The 27,638-nt window shown below is 48.8% G+C and overlaps 1 protein-coding gene across 6 annotated transcripts in view; it reads right to left on the bottom strand.

Moving 5' to 3' along the window:
* Positions 1 to 27,638, bottom strand: part of Tet3 (tet methylcytosine dioxygenase 3) — a 105,701-nt gene that overhangs the window by 54,607 nt on the left and 23,456 nt on the right. For all 6 annotated transcript variants that reach the window (XM_050164883.1, XM_050164881.1, XM_050164880.1 and 3 more), the window contains one exon: positions 2,053 to 4,207. In XM_050164883.1, coding sequence (XP_050020840.1) covers positions 2,053 to 4,207 — 2,155 coding nt within the window. The remainder of the gene's footprint in view (positions 1 to 2,052; positions 4,208 to 27,638) is intronic.

Below are 27,638 nucleotides of genomic sequence, written 5' to 3'. Positions count from 1 at the left end.
TTGCCTCTAGGTAAAGGTCTGTAGTACAGGCCTGAGGACCTGGATTTGACCCCTGAAACCCACTTAAAGGGGAAAACCAACTGCACAGAACTTCTCTCTGACTTCCCCTGCATCAAACACAAACATGACAACAACAAAGAGTATGGCATGGGCGGTGATTAAGAGCCCAAGTGCTTAAGTTCAAATCTCAATTCTACCGTTTCTATGACCTGATTTTGCTTCATCAGCTACCATGGAGCCACCCGCAATCCTCACATCATTTAATGGTACTGTGGATTAAATGTTGTCGTGACTGTGAAGTGCCTGGTCTGGTGTTCACGAATGCTACTGTTGCTGCAGCAGCTTCCTGCTCCAGGTCATCACCTCCATCAGTAACTTCACCTCCAGGGTGTATCTGAAGGTTAGAGACGGCCCTAGCACTCCAGCTAGTAAGTGATGGGGCTGGAATTCAGATTCTAAGACAGCCTTGTCCGACCCTCAGAGCCATAAAATGAGATTTAACAATTAAGACATTTATTAAATCCTAAGCAATAGGTAAGGGCATGGGGCACTACATTCAGGGAAGTGAGACAGACAAACAAACACGTAAAGGCAAGAGGAGGAATTCTCGTGATCTGAACATGCTTCTCTCCCCCAAACAATAGGGATCAGGGGGCCTTCAGGGCCATCTAACAAGAAGCAGAGCTAGTAGGCTTGTTCACCCCTCAAAGAAACCCGGGGCCGAACTCTTTGTTCCAAGTGAATCCTGTAATGCCCCAGTCTTGTACCCTGGAGTCTGGGGTAGCTGCAGCGCACAAGAGTCCAGACCCTCCTCACTAACTGGGACAAGCACTTTAGGAATCACATCGTTCATTTACTGCGTGCACATTTTAACAAGTTAGGAAGAAGCCTTTGTGTATTGCATAGGCACAAGAATCCAATGTGTTTGTCAAGAACACTGGTGTGTCTGCTCTGTCAGTACCTGAGATGCAAGTGTCATTCATGGACCTTTCCTGAGCAACGGGGCACAGGAGCAGAGCACACCCCAGGCTGCCATCGCACCGAGGACCTCCTCCTCTGAGACTGTCTCATCCATGCGAGTGGTTCTAAGGCCCCCAAGGGCAAGGCATACAAACTGATGGGCTCTTTAGCCCCTGATCCGAGACACGGGGACAGACACACACGACCCAGATCTACCCCAGTTAGAGCCCCTAACTGCACAGCCATTCCAGGCTCAGGCCTACAGAGCCGAGTAAACACTCCCCTCCAAGCCACCTGCCCTGAGTGAAGACCCAAGACCTCTTCCTCTTCCAGGACCATCCATCCATCCGCTCTCTCCTCCCTCCCACTCCAGCACACATGTTTTCATACACAGCTAGTGGCATTTTCTTTATAGTTCCTGGATAGTCTCTCCTTACACCATAAGCCAGAAGTCCTTTAAAAGCTCAAGATAACAGACATCACTTGCTTTCAAACCCCCAAGAACCTACTACTTCCCCTGGGATCAAGGTTACCTCCTGACATCTAGAAGAGCTACTCTTGCAAAGACACCACCTGCAGGAAGTGACATCACCACAGAGCCTAGAAAGAGTGACCTGGGAGATGGGCCTCTGGGCATGCTATGGGGGTGGTAGTCTTGGTCAAATTAATTGAAGTGAAGGTCCAGCCCACTGTGGGTGGCGCCATTCCCCGGCTGACACCCTAGCTAACAGAAACAGGATCTGGGCAGCACACACATTCATCATTCTCTGCTTCCTGACTGTGGCTGCCGCGTGACAAGCTGCTTCAAACTCCTCTCTTTCACTTCCTTGCCATGACAGGCTGCACCATCAAACTGTGAGCCAAGATTAACTTGTTTGCCTTTAAATCGCTTTGCAGCAACAGGAAAGGAAGGAAGACAGCCTTCTGTTTAGACTGATCCCAGTTTCCTTCAGGGTTTTGCCCACTTGCCTGTCAGCTCATTTCCCAGGACACAGCAGAGAGGCAGGTAAACCATCTGTCAAATGAAAGACCCTACAAACCCAAGCCCACAGGCTGCTCTCCTGTCCGTCCCTAACTCTCAAACGGACTTACCGACACAATCGCAGGTGGGAAATTCAGCCTGGGCCCTCTTGGCAGGCGTGTCCAGAAGACTCTTGGTGGGCGTGTCCAGGTACTTCAGAGGCGATTCCAAGAAACCACTGAGGGTGGGTGTGAGTGGGTTCTCGGCCTTGGTGGGCGTGGCCTCCTGGCTGCCCTCCTCCGACTGAAAGCAGGTGGTCGAGAGTACAGTCACAGCCCCCGAAGACTCAATCTTGATCTTCTTGGGGGAGCGGGTGGCAAAAGGGCTCTCTGGAGCTGGGAGACATGTTGATTGGCTCTCAGGGTCTTGAATGGGCACCGAAGGAGGGCCTGGAAGCCCAAAGCTATCCCCAAATTCGGCTTCAAATTGCCGGATGAGCTCTTCCAGCTTGTCATCAGCAGGAGGAAGGGGGCCACCGGTGGAGCCTGGCTGTAGGGCTGTCATAGGGCTGGGGGACCTCATTTCCTGAGTAGGGGGCAGCAGGCTGTCCCCAGAGGGACTAGGTGCAAATAGCGCAAGAGAAGGTTCTGGGGGTAGAGGGGCAGCAGAGCTCTGGGAGGCAGCACCCTGGGAGGCGGGAGGCTGGGCAGGGAGCTGGGCAGGCGGAGGTGCCTGCACATCCTCTGAGGCTTGGGATTTTAGCCCTTCCAGAACAATCTGCCGGAGAGGCAGGAAGAGAGGCTGCATGTCCCGGGACCTGGATTTCTTGATCTGAATGGGCTTTCGGACACTGGGCTTGATCCCAGGGGTGGTTTTCTCAGCTCCCACAGGACCTCCAGCTGGGGTAGGGGGCTTCTTCTTCTTTTCCTTGGGTGGTTTGTCAGGAGGTCGTGGGGCCGGTGAGCCTGGTGGGGCCCACCAGCCAGGAGCCTGAGGCTCCGTGGGAGCAGGGCAGGAGGCATCATGGGCCTGCTCCAGGAACAAGCTGCGCTTATGGTGGAGGTGCTGCTGCAGTGCCGTCTGGGCCTTCTGGTGGGCATCAGGCTCTGGGGAGGGCAAGGGAGCCTCCCTCTGGGAAAGAGGGGATGGTGCCGGGGCAGGGGAGGAAGAGGGGGCCTCAACCTTGACCTTGGGCTTGGTGGGCAGGGCCTCGGGCCGCTTGAATACTGACTGGATGTAATCACTGGCACTGCCCAATAGCTGCTCCAGTTCAGCCATAGGGTCAGGGCTCGGGCGGGGCGCAGGCCAGGAGTTCCGGGGAGTTGCTGGAGGTGTGTCAGTACCCCATGCTTCGGGGAACTCAGTTCTTGGAGTTGCTGGAGGAAAGGCTGGGCTATCGGGAGCAAAGGATGGATGTTCCTCTGGGGGAACCACAGGCCATGAGGGGGCCCGGAGGTAGGACTGGGGAGACCTGAAAGGGGCAGAAGGGGACAAGGCCTCAGGGAGTGGACAGGACGCCTGGGAGGTGGACTGGGAAGGCTGAGGGAGGGCAGAGGAGAGCTGTGTGAGGGCCTCAATGGCGATGGCTGTCTGCAGGCTGATGTTTTTTTCCTTGGCAATGCTCAAGGCACTCTGAGACAGAGGCAGGCCCTCCAGGGGAGGTACCTGGGGGACCTCAGAGCTAAGGAGTGGTCTGGTACTTGGGGTTGGGAGGCCAGCCTCACCAGGAGGCAGAGTGCCTGGGAGTCTGGGCCGCTCCTGCCCTCCCTCCATGGCCACAGACTTGATCTTCCCCTCCAGCCACTCGAGGTAGTCGGGGCACTCTGGGCCATCGCAGTTGCAGTTGGGTGGTTTCATGCCATGCCTCGCAAGGGCCAAGGCTGTCTGCAGCGTGTCGAGGTCTTCGCTGCCCTCAGAACAGCTCTCAGGTCGGGCGCCCCTGCTGTTCCCAGCCTCACGACTCATCTCACGGTTGAAGGTTTCATAGAGCCGGGTGCTAAGGGCCCCATAAGAGGACACAGCTTCGGCCACGGCCGAAAAGGCCACCAGGTCGTGGGCATCTTCCAAACGAGCAGTGTGAGCAGAGCCTGAGGCAGCGTCCCAGTCGGGCTTGTGGTCTACCCGCCAAGGACCTGCAGCTCCCAGCAGACTGGGTCCGGCGGGCTCTCTAGCACCATTGACCGGCGCCCCTGAGGTGTTTAGCTGCCTTGAATCTCCATGGTACACTGGCCCTGAGTCCATCTGACCTGGAACAGGTCCATCAACTGGGCTGAGCTCTGAGCCTGTCTGGAGAGAGAGAACAGGGGCGGGGAAAAGGAAAACCATAAACCACACTATTTGTAAAGTATCACCCCGCTTCACACTACCCACATACACTTCCAAATCCCTCTTTTCCTGCGCCTCGGTCTAGCTTCATGCATCCCCACCATTTAGCCGACTTTACCAGCCACAATAGAAAGGTCTTTAAAAGACCAGAAAGGGGCAGGGCAACAGCTCCCTTGCAAGCATGAGAACCCGACTCAAATCTCCAGAACCCACATTTGAAAGAAAGAAAAAAACCAACACCAACAACAGGAGTAGTAGCACACACTTATAATCTCAAGAGCTGGGGAAGTGGAGACAGGCCAGTCCGTAAGTGTTTGCTGACTAGCCATCCTGGCCTACTTGGCAAGCTCTAGAGTGAGACCTTGGGGGTGGGGGTGGACGGCTCCTGAGCCATGACACCCAAGGCTGTCCTCTCACTTTCACAGACACACAGGTGTGCACACATGCAAACACACAAAGAGGTCTTACGTGGCATTCTCAGCGTCACTCAGATCAATTACAAAACCCGCAAACACTCAAAAAGGCCCTTAAGCTTCCACTAACCAGGGTCACGCCAGGGCCCTGTCTACTGTTTGTGTGTCAGCGGGGGAAGAGAACTAACAAACCGAACGTGGAATGCTGTGTGGTAAATAGGGAGCTAGGAAGTACACGATTTAGGGAAGCAGTTTTCCCACTGAGCCTGGGTAGGATTAGCCACAGCTTCCCACCAATGAGGAAACCCACCGTTCCCTTTTCTCCCTGTTAAACCATCTTGTTAGGAGAGCTAGTGCAGTTCCCAAATGCAGCCCCAGGCCTGAGGGAAACCTCACACTGAGATCCACTCCCCTGCCCCACACTGAGAGCAGCCCCGCTCCATCAGAGCCAGTTGTGAGGTGGCATCTGAGAGCCTGCCTGGAAAGAGTCAGGAACACTCATGTCCACAAGAGCATACGGAAGGGAAGGTGAGGCTGAAGGCCCACAGGACCTAGCCCGGAAAGGCAAAAGCAGATACAAAGACATGGCATTAAGTTTGCAAGACTCAACATCCCTTGGAAAATCCTTCCGTTCAGGGAAGGCCAGGAAACCCCCAGAAGGAATGACAGATTCCAAGTCACAGGCGGAGGTGGAGCCTGGTGAGGTGCGGGACTGACAATGGCTGAGAACCTCCCTGCAGGGGTCCCAGCAGCTGAGGCACAGGGCAACAGCCTGCTCTGCAGCACCCGCAAAGGTCCACTGTGGCTAGTACTACCCAGAAGCTGTGGAAACTGAGGAACTAGGCCGAATTGGGAGAAGTAGGTCAAAGTGGATCAAGGGACCCCAGCTCCTTTTTTTTTTTTTTTTTTTTTTACTTCCTGGCTCCACGAGGTGCGCCCCTTGGCTCTGAGACTTGCTGCCCACCATGACACTCTGCTTCAAACACCGATGAAGCCAAGTGGCTACTGACTGAATCCTCTGAAACTGTTAAAAATACTTTCAAAAAATGTTTTCCTATCTCTATTATTTTGTTTTGTTTTTCAACAGGAATGGAAAAGTACCTGACAAAAAGGAGAATTTTGGTAAAGACACCACCTTAACCAAACGATCAGCATTAGATATAACAATATTTTTCATCATTGTGACCAAATAACTGACAAGAAGCAACTTCTGGGAAGGGGATGTATTTAGGCTCACAGTCTGAAGGTGCAATCCATCACTGTAGGTACAGTCTGATGGCAGTGAGTCACACAGCTGTGCCAGTAAGGGCGTGAGGTCAGTAGACCGGCACACAGAGAGGGAAATGCTGACATTTCACTGGCTTTTTCCTCTTTACTCAGTATAAGAACACAGTTGGAGTCTTACCCCTTCAGGTAACCTTCCTTAGAAAAGGCCTGAAGGACTCAAGGGTGTGTCTTAAGGCCTAAGGTGTTTCTTAGTTCAATCACAACTACACAGTACAGTTATCATTACAATATGGCAACATCAGCACTGTGGCCTGCACAGGACACAGAAGGCTGACAGCTCAGAGAACTTCTGCCAAAATGTAGAACCTGAATCTACTCATAAGGAAACTATCAGGTAAACAAAGCTGCAGTGTTCTACACAATACCTGAAGTGTTCTCTCAAAACCTATACTCAAGAAAGAACTTCTTCCAATTTCTAGACAAAATGCATGTTTATAGGTTAGCTCTCAAACTTGGGGAGAGTAGAACTTGCCCTACCGATGCGATCTGATATCAACACCGACCAGACACTGCTTTGACCATACTAATCTTGACTTGGATCATTATAATTAGATAAGAAAATTCTTCTGGGGTTGTAGCTCAGTGGTAGATCACACGTCAAGCACATGAGGCCCTAGGCTGATCACCAGTATGCCCCCTCCAAAAGGTAATAGTTAAATAACTAAAGAATTTAATTTGGGTGCTAAAGAAATTGTTCAGCAGGTAAGAGCACTTACTGCTCTATCAGAAGGCTAGACCTCAAATCCCAGCACACACTTTGCGGCTCATAAATTCCTGTACCTCCAGCTCCAAGGGATCTGACAACCTCGTTCTAGCCTCCACGGCCACGGCACACTCATGTTCACACACACAAAATCTCTTCTAAAAACAGTGAATGCCTGGTTATTAGGACAAACACACACAAGTATTTAGCAGTAAAGGGACACAATATTTCTGACTTAATCTCAGGTAGTCACAAAATGTTTGGATGTATATCTGAAAATATACATATAGAGAAAATGATGAAGCAAATGAGACTAAACAAACATTCTGGGACATGGGAGTTCCAGGTATAATTCTTACAACTTTGTATAAGTTTTAAGATCCTGCCAAAATACAAAGCTAAAAAATGCATTAGATCCTTGGGTAGCACACAAAAAAGCTTTAAAATGACTAACATACCAGCCCTAAAAATGTCACACATGGCGTCACAGCTCTAGAGTCCCCGACACTGTCACACACGGCCACAGCTCCAGAGTCCCCAACACTGTCACAATAATCACAGCTCCAGAGTCCCCAACACTGTCACACACGGTCACAGCTCCAGAGTCCCCAACACTGTCACACACGGTCACAGCCCCAGAGTCCCCGACATGGTCACACACGGTCACAACTCCAGAGTCCCCGACACGGTCACACACGGCCACAGCCCCAGAGTCCCCGACACTGTCACACACGGCCACAGCTCCAGAGTCCCCAACACGGTCACACACGGCCACAGCTCCACAGTAGCAGTGGCCACTAGGAACCAGGCTGTGGCAATGAGTCTCAGCCCGCAGGTCCCATCTCATTACTGCTTTTGGCTTGTCTATGTCTCATTTGAAGACGTGGTCCTCGGAGTTTCTGGCCTCTCCAATGGCCATTGTGTTTATTCCTAAAGCATCACTTCTGCTCTGACCCAGGTGCAGAGTGAGCTGTGCCTCTTTCTCCAGGACTCTCCCAGGTCCTTGCATCTATCACACACCACCACTATTAGATGACTAAGCAACTGCCTTCCGCAGTGGTGGGAGTCAAGGCAAGGCGACGTCTAAATCCTAAGGGTTCCTGGGCCTTCCCTACCCAGGGCTGGTACAGAAGAACACTCCTGGGACAAGGAGGCCATATAATATCTGCTGGAAAACTATCTTTAGATGCCTAGAGCAGCAGCCATAAGATACTTTAGAAATGTACAGAAGTGTGGCTTAGACCTGAAGCTACCCAATTTTATGTGCTTCCATGTACAAGGACAGGAGGTGGAGCATGCATAACCAGGAAGAACCATCAAAGAGTTATGGGAGCCACAAAAACAACGCCAGGAAGACTAATGCTACATGAGCTGAGGCTTCCCCAAAATGGTCAACACATCGAAAAGGGATTTTCTAAGTTATTTTTGTTGTGTGAATAAGAACTAACTACGGCTGGCTACGTGCCACTCGGTTCCCTCAGAAGGAAGAATGCTTTTCAGACCAAAAAGAGAATAAAGGGAAAAGGAGACATAGGCATAGAGGGGAAGGAAGAAAAGCCAGAATGGTAGGAGAAAGAAGAACACCCTAAATTCCTTTCTTTGCTAAGGAACCCCACTGATATATTTCTCAGAACCTGCTGGAGAGCCGGGAGCAAACTTGCCAGCAGAAGCTGCCACTGAGCACCGAGGATAAGCTGTTCCCCAACTTCCAGTCCCGAGTTGGAAAGCTGGTAGGTTCTTGACTGGGCAGAGGTACCACCAGCATCCAGGTTCCAGAGGAGACCGTCAGCTCAATGGCTTACAGCCTACGTTACCATTAGTCCTGTGGCTAATAAAGCAGGGGAGTTACCCTGATACCATGATGCCCAGGTCAGAGCCTCAAGAGCTGCCAGCTCCAGCTTAGCTGGCTTGTCTAGAGTTAGCGTTTATTTATTTATTTATTTATTTAGACAAATTTTAAAGCTCAAGTTGTAAATGAAGCCTTGATTTTTTTGTTGTTGGTTTTTTTGTTTGTTTGTTTGTTTTCTTCGAGACAGGGTTTCTCTGTAGCTTTGGTGCCTGTCCTGGAACTAGCTCTTGTAGACCAGGCTGGTCTCGAACTCACAGAGATCCACCTGCCTCTGCCTCCCGAGTGCTGGGATTAAAGGCGTGCGCCACCACCGCCCGGCTTAGCCTTGATTTTCTTGAGGTTCTACATTTCTACCTGGCAAATTCTCCTATAGCAGAGAGGAGTTACTGCTAATACAGGATATAGCACACTCCCCATCTCAACATCAGTGTAGCCTTCTGAAGCCAAGGCCAGGGGTCAGGGATTGATTACTCATTACACCCGAATCAATTATAACTTCATTGACTTGTGCTACGTTCAAAGTCCCTGCAGGCTTTTGATTTACAACTCCATCCGAGGATGCTCAAGTTTCACAACATCTGCCACAATTCTGTTGCCGCCAGCTATGGAGAGTGCTGCTTGCAAGTGCCTGTCAGCACGGCCTAGCCACTCTCAGAGTACGAGTTGGTAAGCCAGCTGACAGGGGTGGGGTCTAGCAGTCTGCCACAGTGAGGCAGCAGACATAGCAAATGACTTAGCAACCTGGGACTGCACTTAGTTTGGGCTATGCACATCCCCTCTTCTAATAAGGCACTTGGTAACCTGACACCCCCTCTCTCTTACCTGCGCACACCTCCTCTCTCTGAACCTAGGAACCATCACTAATAAAGAGTCCTCGTTCACACCAAGTTGCACATACACCCCTCTCTGAACAACAGACTGAGTTTCTCTTCACCTTTAGTGACCATAAATCTTAGATCATATCCAGTCATACTTGAATTGGGTCTGGGTACAGAAAATAGGCCATTCTGGGCTGAACTGGTTTGAAATATGTGTGTAATAAAACAAATTAAATTTGTTGTCATTGTGAACTTTTAAGGAGAATCCCCTGTTTACCATCTTATGTCTAACTGGATACACACACACACACACACACACACACACACACTATGGGGAAGGACACGCAAAATAGAGAAATGGTTCTATAAAAGCTGTCAATACAAACAGACTATCCAAAGCCCCTAGTGCCCAAACCCCTCCTTCTCTTGAAGTTCCAATATAAGTGCCCTTCAGTGTCTCCACCCACATGGCCCTCCACCACTCTGGTCTGGTCTGTCACTTTCCTTTGCATAAAGCTCCCTTGTTACTTCTGCAATCTGAGTATGCCTTTATTTAAATTTCTTTAAGAAGAGATCAAGAACCTGGACACACCTAGGCCAGACCCTGACCACCAGCAACAACACAGCTGTTCTTGAAGAAGACACAGATGCTGAAAACAGGAGGGATAAACTATTCATATGTGGAGTAACCTGTCACCTGCCAGTGGACAAACAGGCTGGACCAGGTGTCAAAAGGTCAAGAGGCTAGAGAGAGAGAAGATCAAACTGAGTAAATACAACCCTGCACTTACACCACGTCCATGCAAATTATACACGGAAGACCCAGAGTGTGCACTCAAATGAAAGACTAACAGCTAATGACCACACTCACCATAATACGGTACAGCAGCTTCAGAGGGTCTCACCGCCCCCTGGCTTTCTCAGATTTTCTATCATAATCCAAAGTAAGAAATATATAGGGCGATTTTCAGAACAGCTCTTACTAACTCAGCTACTATACTATGTCCCGTTTCCTCCTTTCCTGCCTTTCCCTTAAATCTAGGTTGAGTATGCTTTTACCGATGGGTACCGGAAGGCGGCAACACAGCCTAAACAGGGCACAGTCCCTTCCTGAACACAGGCTTCCTTTCCTCTGAAATCACAAACATAAAGAAGCTGCAGTAAGCTGCCATTTCTAACACGGATGCAAGGTGATAACAGGCCTGGGAGCAGCCTCAAAGCATAGCACTGTGTACTCAGGTGCACTGGGGCTGGTAGGGAAAGGAGATGCCAGTTCTCTCCAGACAAGTATGTATGGCAGAGTCTAGAATGGCTCCTCTCAGAGGAATCTTTGCCATTAGGCAGGAAAGACAGACAGGTATTTAGGAAGAGGGACGAAGGGAGAAGAATTCACAGATCAAGCAGGTATGCGATGAGGAGACCTGCCAGGCTCTGAGATCCCCAACCACACACCGGATCCTAAATGGAAGAAAACAGGTATATGAGGGCAGCAGCACAGGCAGCAGCACAGAGTAGACTAACATTTGTTCCAAGAGGGAAAATTCCCCGTAAGCCCCAAAGGCTGTGACCTAAGGGCTAAGCAGATACAACCGTCACTATCCAGATCTGTGACATCAGGCCTGAACTAAGGCACTAGCAGAAGAATGGGCAAGAAACAAGTCACAGGGGTAAAGGAGAAACACTGAGACAAGAAACAAAAAACTTCTACTGGGTGAAGTCTCCTTGACCGATCCTTGCTCACTCCAGATGAGCCTGTGCCACAGTTGAATCACCATGTGTAGTCTCATTCTGCTGGGATGCAGTCAACTGTGCCATGAGCTGCTAAGGGATGAGGCTCTAGGCACCTCTGGAACCTGTGCCTCTCACCTCCTGTAGAGATGGCTGACTGGCATCTGTCTTATCTTCCCCAAGCTTTGGAAGACCCGCTGAGGCTCCAAGCACAGTTAATGACCTCTCTACTTTCTGGGTACAAACCCCACTCAACTGGGGCCCTCCTACTCCTGTTAGGTCTCTTCTTTGACTCGATGTCAACTCAGGTCCCCTGTTAGGTCTTCCCCAGGTTAGGGTGTGCTCCCCTCATCTGGTCCATGGGGAACCGGCAGGATAAACATCAACGGGGCGTAGAAATGACCTAAGTTAGCCGGGCGATGGTGGCGCACGCCTTTAATCCCAGCACTCGGGAGGCAGAGGCAGGCGGATCTCTGTGAGTTCGAGACCAGCCTGGTCTACAGAGCTAGTGCCAGGACAGGCTCCAAAGCCACAGAGAAACCCTGTCTCAAAAAACCAAAAAAAAAAAAAAAAATGACCTAAGTTATGTCTCTTGAGGACCTGCGTGCACCCAAAGTTTAGAGCTCACCTTTGCACCACTCCGGTCTCCCTTCAGGGCCACAGGGGCCTCTGCTGGTATGTCACTCTGCATCCTGCCTGGCCAGGACTTCAGCAAACTCCCTTCTAGGGCCCCTAATCTCTACCATGGTCTTTCAAAAAACTGCAGGGGTTCAACAGCAGCAGCCCCCCAACCTGAGGGATTCCAGAACCCCTGATGCCGGGAAAAGCTACGTTGGGCAAGGCTGGAAAAGGGTGGGATTCTCTACTCTCCAGATAATTCAGTCAACACCACCAGCGAGGGCTGCAGACCCAATTCCAGCCTCAAGCTTTTCCTGACCTTTCGAGTAAGTACACATGGTCTCTTCTATACTCCACTGAACAGAAGCAGAGGGAGGTGCTTAGGCAGAGCTGTACCAGGAGAGTGAACTGATGTTGCTCGTCCTTTCTCAGTCTTGGGTGGAGTTAGCAGAGGAACAAGCCAAAGAGCTAGCCTGCTGCTTGTAAGCTACACAGTACGTTAGCAGAAACTCATCCAGGATGTTTGCAGGCAAATTGAGCACAAACACCCATCTTTCCATGGTGGACTCTCTAGGGTGAATTCTCCCAGAATCGGAGGCAATAGAGGCTGCCTCCCCACCCGGATCCTCCCACCCTAACCCCAGCTCAGCAGCTCCACTCTGCCAGGCTAGCAGCTGTTGGAGGGTTTGAGATTTGAGCCCCACCCTCTCCATCAGCTGAGTTCCCAAATGAAAACTAGCCGTACTCTCATAGTGTAGGGAGCCTGTTTATGACATATCCTATCTAGAGATGATCAATTATTCATCTCTTCAGAGGGTCCTCCTCTCCTGAGGTTTGCTGACAAAGCTGATTTGTAATGGAGAGGCTTTTAGGGGGCTCTGGCAGAGGACACACACAGCTGCCCACTTTGGCAGAAGAGTGTGCGTGCATACGTGCACACTCACTAGTGAGACCCGGGTGTGTGTCACCTTTGCAAAAAACCCCAAGAAGGCTATGTCAACTTTCTGACCCATCACACAACGGCAGAGTCAATTCTTGTCGGGAGAGGTTAGACATGATTCTCATGGTTACTATTCATGTTATGAATGAAGCATCTGAAAACCTCCTGGCTTTCCTATTACAAAACGGGCCAATACAGAGCTTTCAGTGACTGGGTGATGCTCAGGAAAACGCTGAAACTCTGCCTTGTCTGTGACAGACAACCTCTGCTATATTTGGCAGAGAACAGGACTCTGGGAGTTCCTGCCCTCTGGTTGCAAAGAAGAAAGGAAGAGACTGAAGCTGAGAGCAAACCTGTAGAACTATCTCCTGGAGCACCCTCAGAGCACGCTGGGCATCACACTCAGCCCTGTCTCATAAGCGCAAGCTCTAGAGGCACCAGACATAAGGACACTGAGCATAGAGACGGTATCATTTCCTGATCATACAGTGCTGCCATTTTTAATCACCAAGTACTCTGAGTCTCACTTCAATAAATGTAAAAAAAAAAAACAAACCAGCAAGGCAATAGAAGAAATTAAAATGCTACAAACGCCAAGATAGCTTCCATACGCATTAACAGAAAAGAACTACGAACAACCTGAGTGGTCCAGAAGCACAGGAGTGGTTTTAAAGTGTTCAGTTTATCTTCATGGAAAGTAAATGGGGAATTAACAAGAAAAGTACTCACTACAGAAGCACACACACACACACACACACACGCAGCTGGAGAGATGGTTCAGAGGTTAAGAGCACTGGCTGCTCTTTAAGAGGACCCAGGCTCTATTCCCAGCACCCACATGGCTGTTCACATCTGTAACTCCAGTTCCAGGGGATCTTAACCCTCTTCTGTTCTCAGGTACCAGGCATACACACGGTACACACATGCAGGGAGAACACTCATACACATAGATAAAAACTAGAAGTTAAAGCTGGGTGGTGATGGCACACGCCTTTAATCCCAGCACTCGGGAGGCAGAGGCAAGGCCTCTTTGAGTTCGAGGCCAGCCTGCTCTACAGAGTGAGTCCAGGACAGGTTCCAAAGTTACACAGAGAAACCCTGTCTTGAAAAGCCAAAACAAAACAAAACAAAACAAAACAATAAAAAGTTAAATATGGTTAAATATGGATGCCAGGTGTGGTGGTGCAAATCTGTGATCCCAACACTCATAACCTGAATCAGGAAGGTTTGAACTTTGAGGCTAGCCTGAGCTACATATATAGCAAGACTGACTCAAACAAAACATAACACAGTGAGATTCTTGTCACCACCACATACGAAGTGTGTAGTTTTAAGCAATCTCTGTAGTTTTGTAAATTGATGGGAGAATAATACCATCTATCCTCACAAAGTCATGCTGAGGATTAAACACATGGCGTGTGCCCACAGCAGCACAGAAAGGCATGTAACAAGTACCACAAAAGGGGGTGTTAGTTTAGCACTAACCATGGGGTTCTGCGGCAGCTCCTCCTGACAGCACTAGCAAAAAGGCCAGAGGACGATCATTCTGGAAACATCTTTGGACTATGTTTAATGTCAAATACACGTCCTGTGGCCCTGTAGTTCCAGTTCCAGAGAAACCACGTACACGCACGCCAGAGGCAGCATGTCCACAATTCACACATGCACCAACCATGAACCAGAAGAGCCGGCAGCAGCAGTGGGAATAACCAAGCACGGGACTGGGGAAGGACCTCACAGACTATGATGAATTAGGAAAAGTGGGGAAGGATGAGCAGGTTCAGTGGATGAAGGCACCTGCCACCAGGCTGACAACCTGAGCGCTGTCCCTGGAATCCACACGGCAGAGCTGGCAGGAGAGATTTGAGCCGTGTAAGCTATTCTCTGACATCCACATGCAAGGAGGGGGGAGGGAGGGAGGGAAGAAGGAAGGGGGAGAGAGAGCACGCACACATTGCTCTCCTACACAAAGAACTGGCCTTATGCTGGGCACTGTGATGCACGCCTTTCCCAGTTTTCTTGAGTCCACAGCCAGACTGCATGACATAGTAAGACCCTGTCTCAAATGAAAGAAAAATACAAAGACTAACCTTCAAAAAAACATGTGTGTGTATATGTGCATATATATGTATATCTATTCTAAAGATTCTAAAGATTTCTACTAAATAAGCAAAGTTAAACATAAGGGAACACAAATGCATGAGAACATCACCAAAGGAAAGATGACATTGAATTCAAGGCAATGGTTGGGTGTCCGAGGCAAAGACAGGGATGGACTAGAAGAAAACATGCAGGCAAGCAGCTTCATCTGTCTGACATATGGTGCATACATACTAGTGTACAAGAAAAATTATGACACTTCATTTGTTGATATGTCATTTAAGGTGATAATAGAAACTATAAAATATAAAAACACAGGAATTGTTCAGTGAAAACAATGACACTTCAGAATGCCCATGTTCCCTACAGATTAACTGATAAAGATAGGGTCTCCTGAAGACCAAACCAGCCTCAAACTCTCTGTGAACGGAATATGACCTTGAACTTCTGATCTTCTGTCAGGAATATGACCTTGAACTTCTGATCTTCTGTCACCACCTTGCGCAGGCATGGACAATGAGCATGTGCTGGCTATTGAGCCCAAGGCTTCCTGGATGTGGGCAAGCACTCTACCAACTGAGCTACACACCCCCATCCTTAGGGTGTTCTCCTGATGGAGAAGTGAAGACTCTCGGGGGCGGGGGTGGCAGAAAACAACTCAAAACGCTGCCTGATTTATTAACTCCATCCCTTTAACAGTGCACAGCACAACAGATCTGACACTGCAGGCACACACACAGGAAAAGTGCTCGACTCCGGTGAGTGTGTATAGTAAACTTCCTTTTTAAAATTACTCATCACTGCATGTATGACGTGCATTCACGTGCATCAGAGTGAGCATGAAGAAAATGTTCTTGCTCAGCTTATCATACTTGACTTTTCTTTAGGAGGGCAAACACCATGTACAAGTCTATGAACATAAAGGGAAGCTCAGAGACAGGGCTTGCGGGCTCTTTTCGTGCAGTTTCTGTTGCTACAAACTGGTCTCTCATCCACGACTCCAGTAAGAAACCAAGAGTGTCTGGGAAATGAAGAGTGCCCTGGAAGGAATCCGAAACCTTCACCCATGAGCCATGGGTTCCATGGCTGCCAACTTCAAACCCCAACCTGCTGCAGTGCCTGGCAGAGCCCCCAGCTGTGGGGGCCCTACTAAGCCACAGCCTCCAGCCAGTATGGAGGAAACACAGCCAACCACATCAAAGGACTAGTAGAAGGCAAAGTCTCCAGCTCACTATGGCCAGGCCAGGCTGTCAGGGTGGCTCTCAGGCACAACTGGACTCCTCTGCATCCCTGCTGTGCAAAAATACACACACACAGGCACATACACACACAGAGGCATACAGCCTGCACTCCTGGCCACTAGGCCCTCGGGCCAGCCCTACAGTGCACGTCCTTGGGTTGGCGCACCCACGGCTTAGTGAGGTCCTGCCTAGTTCTGCTCACAGCCAGCCTCTCCACCACCTCCTACCCCCGAAAGCTTTCTTAAAAGGCTCAGGAAACCAGCAAACAAACATTGCTACCACCACAGTCCCCTGACAGAGTCAGCCTAGGTGAATGGCCTCATGACTAACCCAGGGGATTCAGGAAAGTCAGAGAAACTAGGGTTGAGGAAGAAAAGCAAGAAGCTAACAGTTTTGACGGAAGGTACAAACTGCACGCACAAAGCAAGCAATTCCGGCTTAAATGTAACCCTTCAGTGCATCCGGCTCCACATCAGTCTTGGCAGACAAGCCAAACGAGGCACAAACTAACCAAGCTCAAAATTGGCGAGTGGTATTAAAGTCGACTCCAACATCAACAGCAGCAATGTGGAAGCCACAGCCTCCTTGATGCCTACCCCTCCCTGCTATCCAATTATAATTCTTTGGGAGAACAAACTCCCCCAGCTGCAGACGAGTTACTAATATACTTCGTCTCTCTCATCTTCTCAAAGAGCTTGCTCCCCTGCGTATTCCTTTCTCAAGGACTCAAATGGAGCCATATTTTTCCAGGAAGGTAGAGGAGGGCTGAAGAGACAGATCCAGTTGGTCCAGTGCTTGCATAGCACCTCTGGTTGCTAGAATCCACATAAAAAAGCTGGGTGTGGGGTCCTAGGAACTTAGGTTTTAAGATCCGCATTCTAAAACGTCTTTTCTACAGATTAGTGAAAGCTGGTTCGCTATGAACAGAACACTGAGATAAATTACTGAAACCCTTAAATACCAAGGGAAAAGACGGATGAAGCTAGCAGAACACCCTATGTTATGCGAGTTATGACATCGAACCATGCGTACAAAAAACTGAATGTCAGAGGTTAAAACATAGCTGCCGCAGCCCCCCCCCCACGAACAAAACTCCACCTATGAGTGCAACCAGCCCATTAAAACATCGCCTCCATCTAGCCATACAGAAGTAAAACCATTCATCTCTTCGATACAGTCAGCATTGCTGTGAGGCACTGGGAATACTGTGGCCACAGAGCAGGGTCCTTGTCTCATGGACTGGCGTTGGTAGCTACTTCAATGTCTTACACCCACACTGCATCTCTGTCACTAAAATGTGTAGGAGCGCACATGCCTACGTCCACGTACTCTGGCTTTGAATACGTAAGGAAAGGGCGACGGACCCTGGACTTGTCTCTGAGTGAATCTGCTTTACGTGTGGCAGCTGGGAGAATATCAAAGGCTCATGCTAAACTCATTGCAGAGCCAGGAAAACTCCGGTGCACAAGTCTGGGGAATAAAGTGAGGACACAGAGAAGGAGAAGAGGAGAAACAGTCCCGTGAAGTTGTTGGGGGCTGTAGAACGGGAGGCTTCCCTCACTGTCAGGTGGAAAGAAGGGCTGACACGGGGAGACTGAGAATGCCCGGGTTGGATTTGGTGCCTTTTTTAAAATTTAGTTAGGAGTTTACAATAGATTAATACAGCATACATTTAATTTAAAAAATTGGGACCACTGAGTATATCCAGTGTTTTTTTTTAAACATTAAATTTCTCCTTAACATGCCATAAAGCTTTGCATATTTTCTAAACTATTTAAGAACCCTGCCTCTGGTACTTCCCCCTCTCCCTCAAATACCACAGCATGCGCAGAGCCCGTGGTTCAATCTCTAGACATGTCCTGGGGTGCCATATCCTCAAGCACACACTGACCGTCCAGGTGGGCTGTGGGGAAACTGAAACTGGCCGCAGACACTGTAGGAAGCAACCCTGACAACAGGTGGGGCTTCTCTCAGCTTAGTGCGTGGCTCACCTCATTCAATGACAGCTCAGACGCTGTGGCATTAGCAAGCCTTGGAGAAAATTGCCCTTCAAGACTGGAGCGGGGACAACAGTGCCAGGGTCTGACACTAAGGAGGCCTGCAAGGCACTGCTTGGGAAACAGGTCTGAGACACCCACTGCGGAATGGGCAAACAGAATGTGGGCTGGCCATCCAACGAGATAGTCTCAATTGTGAACTGTTATACACAGGCAGACCTTGAAAACACGCAGCATAAAAATGAGGGACACAAAAGGTCACACACTTTATGACTCCATCTATATAAAAATGTCTAGATTAGGCAAATCCACAGGAGAGCATCATTAGTGGAGGACGGAGACTAAGAGGGCTAGGTGAGTCCAGGGAGCTGAGGACTGTATCTGCAGGGTCTCTTTGGGGGTGAGGTATGATACCTATGAAAGAAAGCAATATGACGTGTACACTCTGAACATACTAAAACCTACTCACTAAACTGTGTAGTTTAAATGGTTCAGTTTCACGTTACAGGAATTTTATCTCAATAAAAGTAAAATTAAAAAAAAAAAAGTCAGGCCAGCAGATGACTCAGTGGGTAAAAAGCACCTGCCACTAAGCCTGGCAATTCAACCCACAGGGTAGAAGAAGAGAACCAACTCCAGGGATTATCCTGACTCCCATATGCACACTCGTGTGCATGCGTGTGTGTGTGTGTGTGTGTGTGTGTGTGTGCAAACGCCTTTAGACAAAAGCCTTTCTTTCCAATTCCATAAGAGGCTGTAAGGCAAAGCAGAAACAGAGCGCCAGCTCAAGGAGCAGGGAGGACTTAGAGGAGCAGAACTTGGAGGAAGAGGACTTGGAGGGGGCATCTGCTGTAAGGGTGAGCTCACAATCACAAGTGCAGGAACAGCTCACAATCACAAGTGCGGGAACAGCAACAGCAGAAAGACAGGCTGGAGCGCCAGAAAAAAAAAAGTGATTTCAACTCCAAGGCTTTTCCCGCCCCACCCCAGGGGCCCAGAGGAAGGCTCCTTTCCGACCAAAGATAAACCTCCTCACAGCTCACCACAGGGCTTTGAAGGGAGAAAGCCCTCTCAGCAGGGGTGTGTACAAGAAAGTGAGGGTGATCATTCGCTGAAAAAACCTACAAACTGCTTTCTTTCTTTTTTTTTTTTTTAACACCCCCCCACCTAGGTGAGAGCTGCAGCAAGAGAACCCGAGGGTCGACTGCCACTGACCTTTTGTAATGCAAATGTACCGCTGCAGGGGTCCTGCACCCGGAGGAAGTCGCGAAGGAGGGCGGAGCAGGTAAGCCCAAGGCAGCGCTCAGACAGATTTCTCAGGTGAGGGAGAACAGGTCCCTGACTAGAGGCCCCAAACCACGGGGCTGGGGAGGAGTGTGGCTCAAAGTCCAGCCCTAACTCGAGGGTGTTCCTCCTCTGGGAAGGACAACTGCACCGGCTTAGGGTGGAGATTTTGTCCCCAGCACCACTTTCGGGGGACACTAGAGTTTTAAAGTCCTCCCCTCCCAAGCTTCAGCCTTGATCCCAAGCCAACACCAAGTCAGCCAGGGAAGGGGTGCGGCCTGGCACTGCAGACAGATGGGCAGAAGGCAAGAACAGGGAAGGCAGTTCCTGGGGCTGGTCCTGCCCCACCCCTCTACCTGTGGACTTTAGCTGGTGACCCAGACTCTAGGCCCCAGTACAGGGAGCCAATCCCTACCTCTGCTCCACTTACACAGCCCCAGAGCAAGCCATTTACTGAGCCGGGCCCCTATTCTTTATCAGCATTATTATATACTTAAAAACAAAACAACTCCTTCCACCCAAGTGCCAACCAGGACCAACTCCACTGCCCTTCAATGATGAGACAAGATCAGGTGGTTCGTACTTAAGCTAAAAAGAACTTTTAAAAGGAAAAACAATCTAGATGAAAGGACACTTAAAGAAAAAATATGAAAGTCAAAGCCAGTGGTGGTGGCGCTCGTTTTTAATCCTAGTTCTTGGGAGGCAAAGGCAGCTGGAACTCTGTTTGAGGCCAGCCTGGTGTACAGATCAAGTTCAGGACAGCCTGGACTACACAGTGAGACCCTGTCTCAAAAAAAAAATCTGAAAATAAAATTCAGGCCTGCTGATACAGGCTTATACCTGTACCCAGCCACTTGGGAAGCCTAAGGCAAGAAAAAAGATCATAAATTCAAGTCTGAGGACAGCCTAAGCAACTTAGATTAAAAAAAAAAAAAAATCAAAAAACCAGGACTGGGAACATGGTTTGTGATGGGCCAAAATGTCTTCGACAGGAATGGCACCGACACCAGTGTGGGCTCTGCAGATTCACAGGCGGCTTCAGTCACACTCCTTATTATTTCTTAAGAGCATGAATGTTTTGTCTGTGTACTACATGCATGCAGGTGCCTGGGGACAGCAGAAGAAAGACTCAGATCACCTGCAGCAGTGAGCCGCGATGCGGGTGCAGCAAATCCAACCCAGGTCCTCCACGAGAGCACTCAGTGCCTGTAACCACTGAACCATCTCTCCAGACCCCACAGCTCTGGCGGTTGACGTGATTTCAGAAGACACCAGGGCTTCTGCTGCTTGTTTCCAATCACTCAAAAACTACGGAGAAACAGGCCAGGCATGTGAACCCGGTACTGCAGCACATGCTCAACACTATGAAGAAGCTGGTTCAATGCCAGCACAGAGGAGAGAGGAGAGGGGAGGAAATGCGATGAAAAGAGTTCTTTATAGTCTTCCTCTAACTTTTTGGAAACTAAAATTATGCTGAAATTGCACATTCTTAAAAGTAGGCAAGCTAACAGGTGATCCTAAAAGGCCTTCCAGTCTCTGAGATGAGGTTACATTTCCTGCATTATATAAAGAAAAAGGCCAGTGGTCAAAGTCACAGGCTGCCAGTGACAAAGGGTTCTTTAACAGACAGGCCCCTCCACCAGGTCTCATGTCTTCCTCGCGCCCAGGATTGGTATGTGAGCAACAGAGAAGGAAGGGGCCACCTGTGTCACAGTTGAGCGTTGTGTAGAAACAGGGAACGGTCCTCTGGCTGTAAGACTCCTTCCCTCCCTCCACAATAGGGCAGGTGGATCTTTGTGAGTTCAAGACCAGCCTGGTCTACAGAGCAAGTTCCAGGACAGGCTCCAAAACCATACAGAGAAACCCTGTCTTGAAAAACAAATACAAAAACAAAAAAAAAAAAGTTTCTATATTTTCCTGAGGTAAAAAGTTGATACCAACAATACATGAAGGTCTCTTATTTATAAAAATCATCACAAAATAAAAATAAGCAAAAAACCTATTCACAAATAATATATATACATATATATTTATATACATACATACATACACACACACAGACACACACACACACACACACATATATATATATATCCCAACTCAATGTAGGGGGAAAAAAGCAGACTTTTTTTATATCATTTTATCCCATTACAAAACAGTACATACAGCAAACATGTATGACTTTGGTAATGTAAAAAATTTCAATAAAGACATTAAAATGAAAAAATATTGTTCTAGAAAGACCAAAATATTAATGAGTTATAAATGGGGAAAAATCAGGATAGCTTTCCTCTTCCTGGACTTTTCTTTTCTGCAATAAATTTACATTCTTTACAACAAACAACAGCAAAACCTTTGAACTATTTCCAGAGTTTGGCCGGATCTCAAGTGTGACAGCTTTCACACTTACCCTCCTACGTATGCGCGTGTTTCACAAGTCAGCTCCCAGGCCACCTGTTTCTCAAACTCTCAGGGGCATAGGAGTCAGCTTCCTACCGACAGTGAGGGGACCCATTCAACTGGAACTGCCCTGAGAGCCTCCTTCCACGACCCAGCGAAGACGAGCACAGATGAGGGAAGGTTCCAGATGGCAGAGGGCAGTGGGGTAAGAAGTGCACAGACAGGTAAGGGTAGAAGCAAGACCCATCCAGAGCGGCCCAGCACCACAGCGCCTCTGTCGGAACGTGGTTTGCCCAGGAGCAAGCATTTGGATCAACTCCACAGGTTCACTGAGGTTCATCTGTCAGTTTCTGCCCTGCTCCCCGAGGGATCAGCACCTCCAGGGCTGGCAGGAATGCAGCAGTGGCTGCCAGGATAAGACCCTCTGGGGCCGCCTGGCACACAGCATCTCGCCCACTCAGGTGGGCATGGAGATGGAGCAAGGTGCTCACAGACAGAATAGGGTGGGGGCTCTTTCCCCAAACCCCAGCATTCCTGGTGTACTCTTGCTTTCAGCTGGTCCCGAAAATTTAAAACAGAGGAGCAAAAGAGCTGGAGAAACCTAAGTCTGCTGCCCTGCCAGAGAGATCAGTGGACAAGAAGAAAGGGCCTCCCAGACAATGGTTAAAGTGCTATCCCAGACACAGGAAGTACAGCCCGAGCAGAGGAATAGAGGACCTGTTCACGTCTCTAACCCCAACTCCACCTTCTGCACATCAGGACAGACATCCTGACCCTGGCTTCACAGCAATGGAAGCTCCCATCTATCTGAGACTGCAGGCTCTATGTAGGCCCCTAAAGAGTCCTTTGTTCATGAACCACAGGCAACCTAGCATCGCTAGGCAAGGGCAGTATCTCCATCACCTTAGCTCTCGGGACAACAGAAACCAGGACCTGAGGACTGAATCTCACCAACTAGCAAGGCAAGGGACAGAGAAGCATTCCAGTACAGTCACATGAAGAAACTGTGTCTACCCAGACTGGCGAGATTACTCACTTGGGAAAGAGTACTTGCTGCCAAGCCTGATGATCTGAGTTCAACCCCCAGGATCCCACATCATAGAATGAGAGAACCGACCTGTCCAGTTGTCCCCTAACCTCCACAAACCAGGCCACATGAGCACATACAAATGAAAAAGAGAGAGAGATAAAAAAGGTTTCCCATTTCCTGATTCCCAATAGAAGCTTAAAAAACAATGACCATGGGAAAGACTAGCATACTGACAGGCAGACATTTGGTCTCAGAACCATGGGGGGGGGGGGGACACAGGCTCTGGAACAGACCAGCAGGAAGTAAGATACCGCCCTGACCAAGGTTCCTGCACACAGAGCTGGGAGCACACCTGGCCAGCAGCCTCCCAAGCTTGGCTTCCTACCCCAGAAAATCGCCTCCTCTGCAGCCAGCGGAGGACCAGTAGGTTCTGCGCTACCTGTAGGCATCTGGGAACAGACATCACAGGTCTCCCCACGATTAGCCCTGATCGGGGAGTGACAAGAGGGTTACTGGTCATTATGGGTAATTATGAGGCGTAGACTCCTCCCTGAAGTCTCCTGTGGGAAAATTACCCAGGACAAGGAGGGAAGGATGCCCCATCTGTTACCCAGATCCCAGCCTCCAGGCTTGGAGCCAGAGCTGCTTCAGGCTCCACTCCTGGCCGTGGCCCAGGCAACAGACTTTGAAGATGTGAAGCTCACTGTCTCTCTCACCAATTTGATCCCACAAGCATTTATTAAAAGCATTTACTGCATGCTAGGCTTTGTGCCAGGTGCTGGGGATGTGAAATTGATGGGCACCCTACCACAAGGAACCTAGACCCAAGTACTACAGTACTGCCACAGAGGGACAGAGAGACAGGAAGGTACTACAGACAGCTGATATAAAACAGGCATCTCCAATGTGCCTTCAGCAGTGAGCTAAATGCCTAAGAGCTGGGACTGAGGAGATGGCTCAGCAGGGAAGTGTTCGCTCTGCAAGCATGAAGGCCTGCGATGAACTCCCCAGCACCCACACAAAAAAGCTAGGCGTGGCCATGCATGCCTCTCGCCCCAGCGCTGTGTGGTGTACAGAAGACTGTTGGGGTCTGCTGACTGCCAGCCTCCCCTGTGTCAAGGGAGTAAGAGAGCAATAGGACAGCTGATATATTATCCCCTGGCCTCTACAGGAGCGCACCCAGGTGAGTGGACCACACACACTCACACAAAGCAACAAAAGCCCCACAGTGGCTAAGGGTGTAGCTCAGCCTTACGGAGCCTGCCTGGGAGCGGAGAGGTCCGGTCCAATCACTAGCACTACAGTGGGAAGCAGCGGGGTGGGGAAACCTCACTCACAACTGCAATGATGGTGCAGAATGTGTACACAGACCCAGGGAAACCTCAAAGCTCTGGCAGAAACCCAGGAGGCTCAGGTAGAAAGATGCATCTCTCTGGGCACAGGGGCACGCCTAAATCCCAGCACACAGGAGGCTGAGGCAGGTGGATCTCTGTGAGTTCAAGGCCATCCTGGTCTTCACAGAGAGTTCCAAGAGAGTTCAGAGAGAGCTACACAGACAGATCTTGACACGCCCCCTCGCCCTTGCTAATAAAAACATTTCAAAAATGGGGCTGGAGAGATAACTTGGTAGTTGAGAGCACTCGATCTTGAAAAAGCATCCAGCACCCTCATGGTGCCTCACAACCATCCAGGACTCTAGTTCAAGGATTCAATGCCTTCCTCTGATCTTGGAGAACACCAGGTACATACATGGAGCATGTCCTTACATACAGGCAAAATACAAACATAATACAAATCTAAACAAAAAAAAAGCAGAGAGTGAAAAAAATCATAGTATGGAAGAAATAAAATGCAGTTAACTGCATATACATTATGTGAATAATTTAAAAAATATATCACTGACAGAAATACCTGGTAAATGTTTTATATCAACAGGCACAGGACAAAGAAAAGAAAGCTAACATCCGTCTCTCAAGATGCCAGGGAGACCTTGTGGAGCAAGGGCAGTTCGTACGACTCCAAGGAAAAAATACCAAACCGCATGGTTTCCTGACATGTTTTCAAATCCTACAAGAATGGAATTATTTCAGCTATATTACTTAAAAGTGTACCAATGTATAAAAAACTTCCCCATACACTGTATGAAGTTACTGTCTATTACCAATACCTAATAATGAAACACAACAGCTACAAGTTAATCTCACAATGTAAGCAAATCAGAGTGTTAACAGTCATCTTACTGCAAAAAAAAAAAAAAAAAAAAAAAAAAAAAAAAAAAAAAAAAAAAAAAAAAAAAAAAAAAAAAAGGAAAAAAAGACAAGAGAAGAAAACTATGTGATCTTCAAGCCATGCTCAATAGACAAAATTAACCACTTCTCACGGGAGAAATTCAAGTGGAACGAGAGCACTTCTTCACATGACATAGAAAGAAATCCCATAACCCCGAGACCTCAGGAACTACACCACCATGCTTAGGGGCAAAACCCTAGTCATTCATAGTAACGCAAGAAGGGAAACACTACCACTAAAGAGAAAGATGTTCTCAAGCAAACACATAACACAGGACACATTCCTCCCAGCCCTGTCCAACATGAAACATCAGCTCCTGTGTCAAGCTCTTGGCCCAGTTTATCCTGGCTACCTCGGCTGACCCAGACTCACCACTAGAACTAATGGGCAGAACTATGAACAGCTTACCCTTGTGTTCACCCCGGTATGGGCAGTGTGCTCATAAATGACCAGGGGCAAGTTGTCACCCCACACCACACTGGGACACGGGCTGGAGAACAAGGTCTCTACAGGTACTCCAGGTAAGGTTGTCAGCAAATTCCCTCCCCTGCCACCCTCTAGTTTTTCCAAAGAATAATTGTTATTGGTATAATTTTTAAGAAATAGAATAAAGGGCCAGGAAAGGATATACTCTTTATTAAGTCAAGATTGGGGATCAGCAGCAGCATAAATACCCAGGTGGAAAGCGAACTAATGTGGCCAAGACACCTACGTGTGCCGGGGTAAGCACACAGGTCTGTGAAGGTGTTTAAAGGTATTCCTGGCAGAGGCCAAGTTAAAACCCTCCAGGCCCAAAGCCAGCATATATTGCCACACTATGGCACACCCTGACTTTGCCCAGGTGCCACAGAAACTCTGAACACTTTGAACGGGGCAAGAGTCATTTCTAGAGCCAGATGTTGATTACATAAGGTGTGTTTGTGAGAATCTGCCACACTGTACACAACATGCTTCTCTTCCTACGTACGTACTAGACTTCAGCTAAGAGCTTAAAAGGTAAAATGCCATGCCTGCCCGCAACGCTGGCACTCTGGAAGCAGAGAGGGAACCCATGGAGCCAGACCAGCAAGCGCTAGGTCCCAGGGAGGGGCTCTGACTCAATATGAAAAGGAGAGGCAGACTGAAGACGACAACCAGAGTAAGCCTCCAGCCTCCATACACACGCACACACATGCATGCGCACCTTCAAAAACGAGAATACACATACAGACTGAAAAAAAAAAGATTTTAAAAATTAAAGGCTGAGATGAGAAAATTCCATTTCCATGATCTGCTCCAGAGCCTCCTTCTAAACATCACACTTTAATAATCGCTAAGCTCAGAGATCAGTCTCATGGGACTGGACATTCAATCCTGTACAAAGTGTCTGATGATCTGATCTTAACTTTCCCAGACTCCTATCATTTGGGTGCAACCCACAGGTTTGGGAAACACGCAGGGCCAAACTGACTGAGGCAACTGCTCTCAAGCCCGACTTCATATTCTAACCATCAGGAGAGCCTCAAGAAGCGCCTGGGTCTGCTCCACTCCGCCAACATCAGAGTATCCGGAGCCCAGACACTAACACCAACATCCCCTCTTTGAAGAGCTGCTCAGATCATTCTAAAATGCAGCAGGGGCCAAGAGCTGCTGAACTTGTTAAACCAGAGGGACTGGCTGCTGCAGACTCTGAAGACAAGCTGAAGCAAGGCCCTGCCTGTTGTGGAAGCTGGGGTGGGAGTGTTTAGGGACGGAGCGTCCTGGCACCCACCCAGCTCCTCCTCCTTATCCCACTTCCCCAGATCTCAGTCGGAGAGCTAGTGGGAAACAAAGGTATCATTCTGATAACTGTGGACGCGAGCGTGCGCATGCATGCAAGTGCACGTGTGTGTAGTCCTGGGCACGCAAATGTGGAACACACCAGTCTTCCTAAATGACTTTAGGGCCAATGACGCTGGACACAGAACCCTGGGTTCTGGCTCCTAGCCAAGGAGTTCAGACTGGTTTCCTTGCCAGGACAGCCCCAAGACACACGCCACGGCAACCACACAACCCCAGAGCTAAGCCCTAACTACTACCCAGAGGCCAAATGATGCCTCTGGAAGCCCACAGCTAGAAAACAGGAAACCAGTGAAAAATAACAAAAGGAAAGGCCATAGGGCAGAGGTCAGCAGAGAGAGCTCCACCACGGGATAAGACTAGATTCAGAGATGTGGGATGAGGCCAGTAAGGAGGGAGAACCCACATGGTCACCTACGGAGACCTTCCAGCACTATTATCTGGGACCCCATGCCACGTTCTTCTGTCTATCTCAGTCTGGAATACCCATACCCATAAGAATAGAATACCCATATTGTAAGTTATAGAATACCCATACCCGTAAGTTATAGAATACCCATACATGTAAGTTATAGAATACTCATATTGTAAGTTATAGAATACCCATACCCGTAAGTTATAGAATACCCATACCCATAAGTTATAGAATACCCATACCCATAAGTTATAGAATACCCATACCCATAAGTTATAGAATACCCATATCCGTAAGTTATAGAATACCCATACCCATAAGTTACAGAATACCCATACTTGTAAGTTACAGAATACCCATAACCATAAGTGTGACCCAACATATGGTTATCTTGGCCAGGCAGTCCACAGTACTCTTTTTAGATGATTCTGATCCAAGGAATCCTGGTCATGTCACAAAACG

Source organism: Alexandromys fortis, unplaced genomic scaffold (assembly GCF_014885135.2).
Source record: "Alexandromys fortis isolate MF-2015 unplaced genomic scaffold, M_Fortis_MF-2015_v1.1 scaffold_138, whole genome shotgun sequence".
NCBI classification, from domain to species: domain Eukaryota; kingdom Metazoa; phylum Chordata; class Mammalia; order Rodentia; family Cricetidae; genus Alexandromys; species Alexandromys fortis.
The sequence above is the reverse complement of the archived record's forward strand: the minus strand, read 5'-3'. Positions and strand labels throughout refer to the sequence as shown.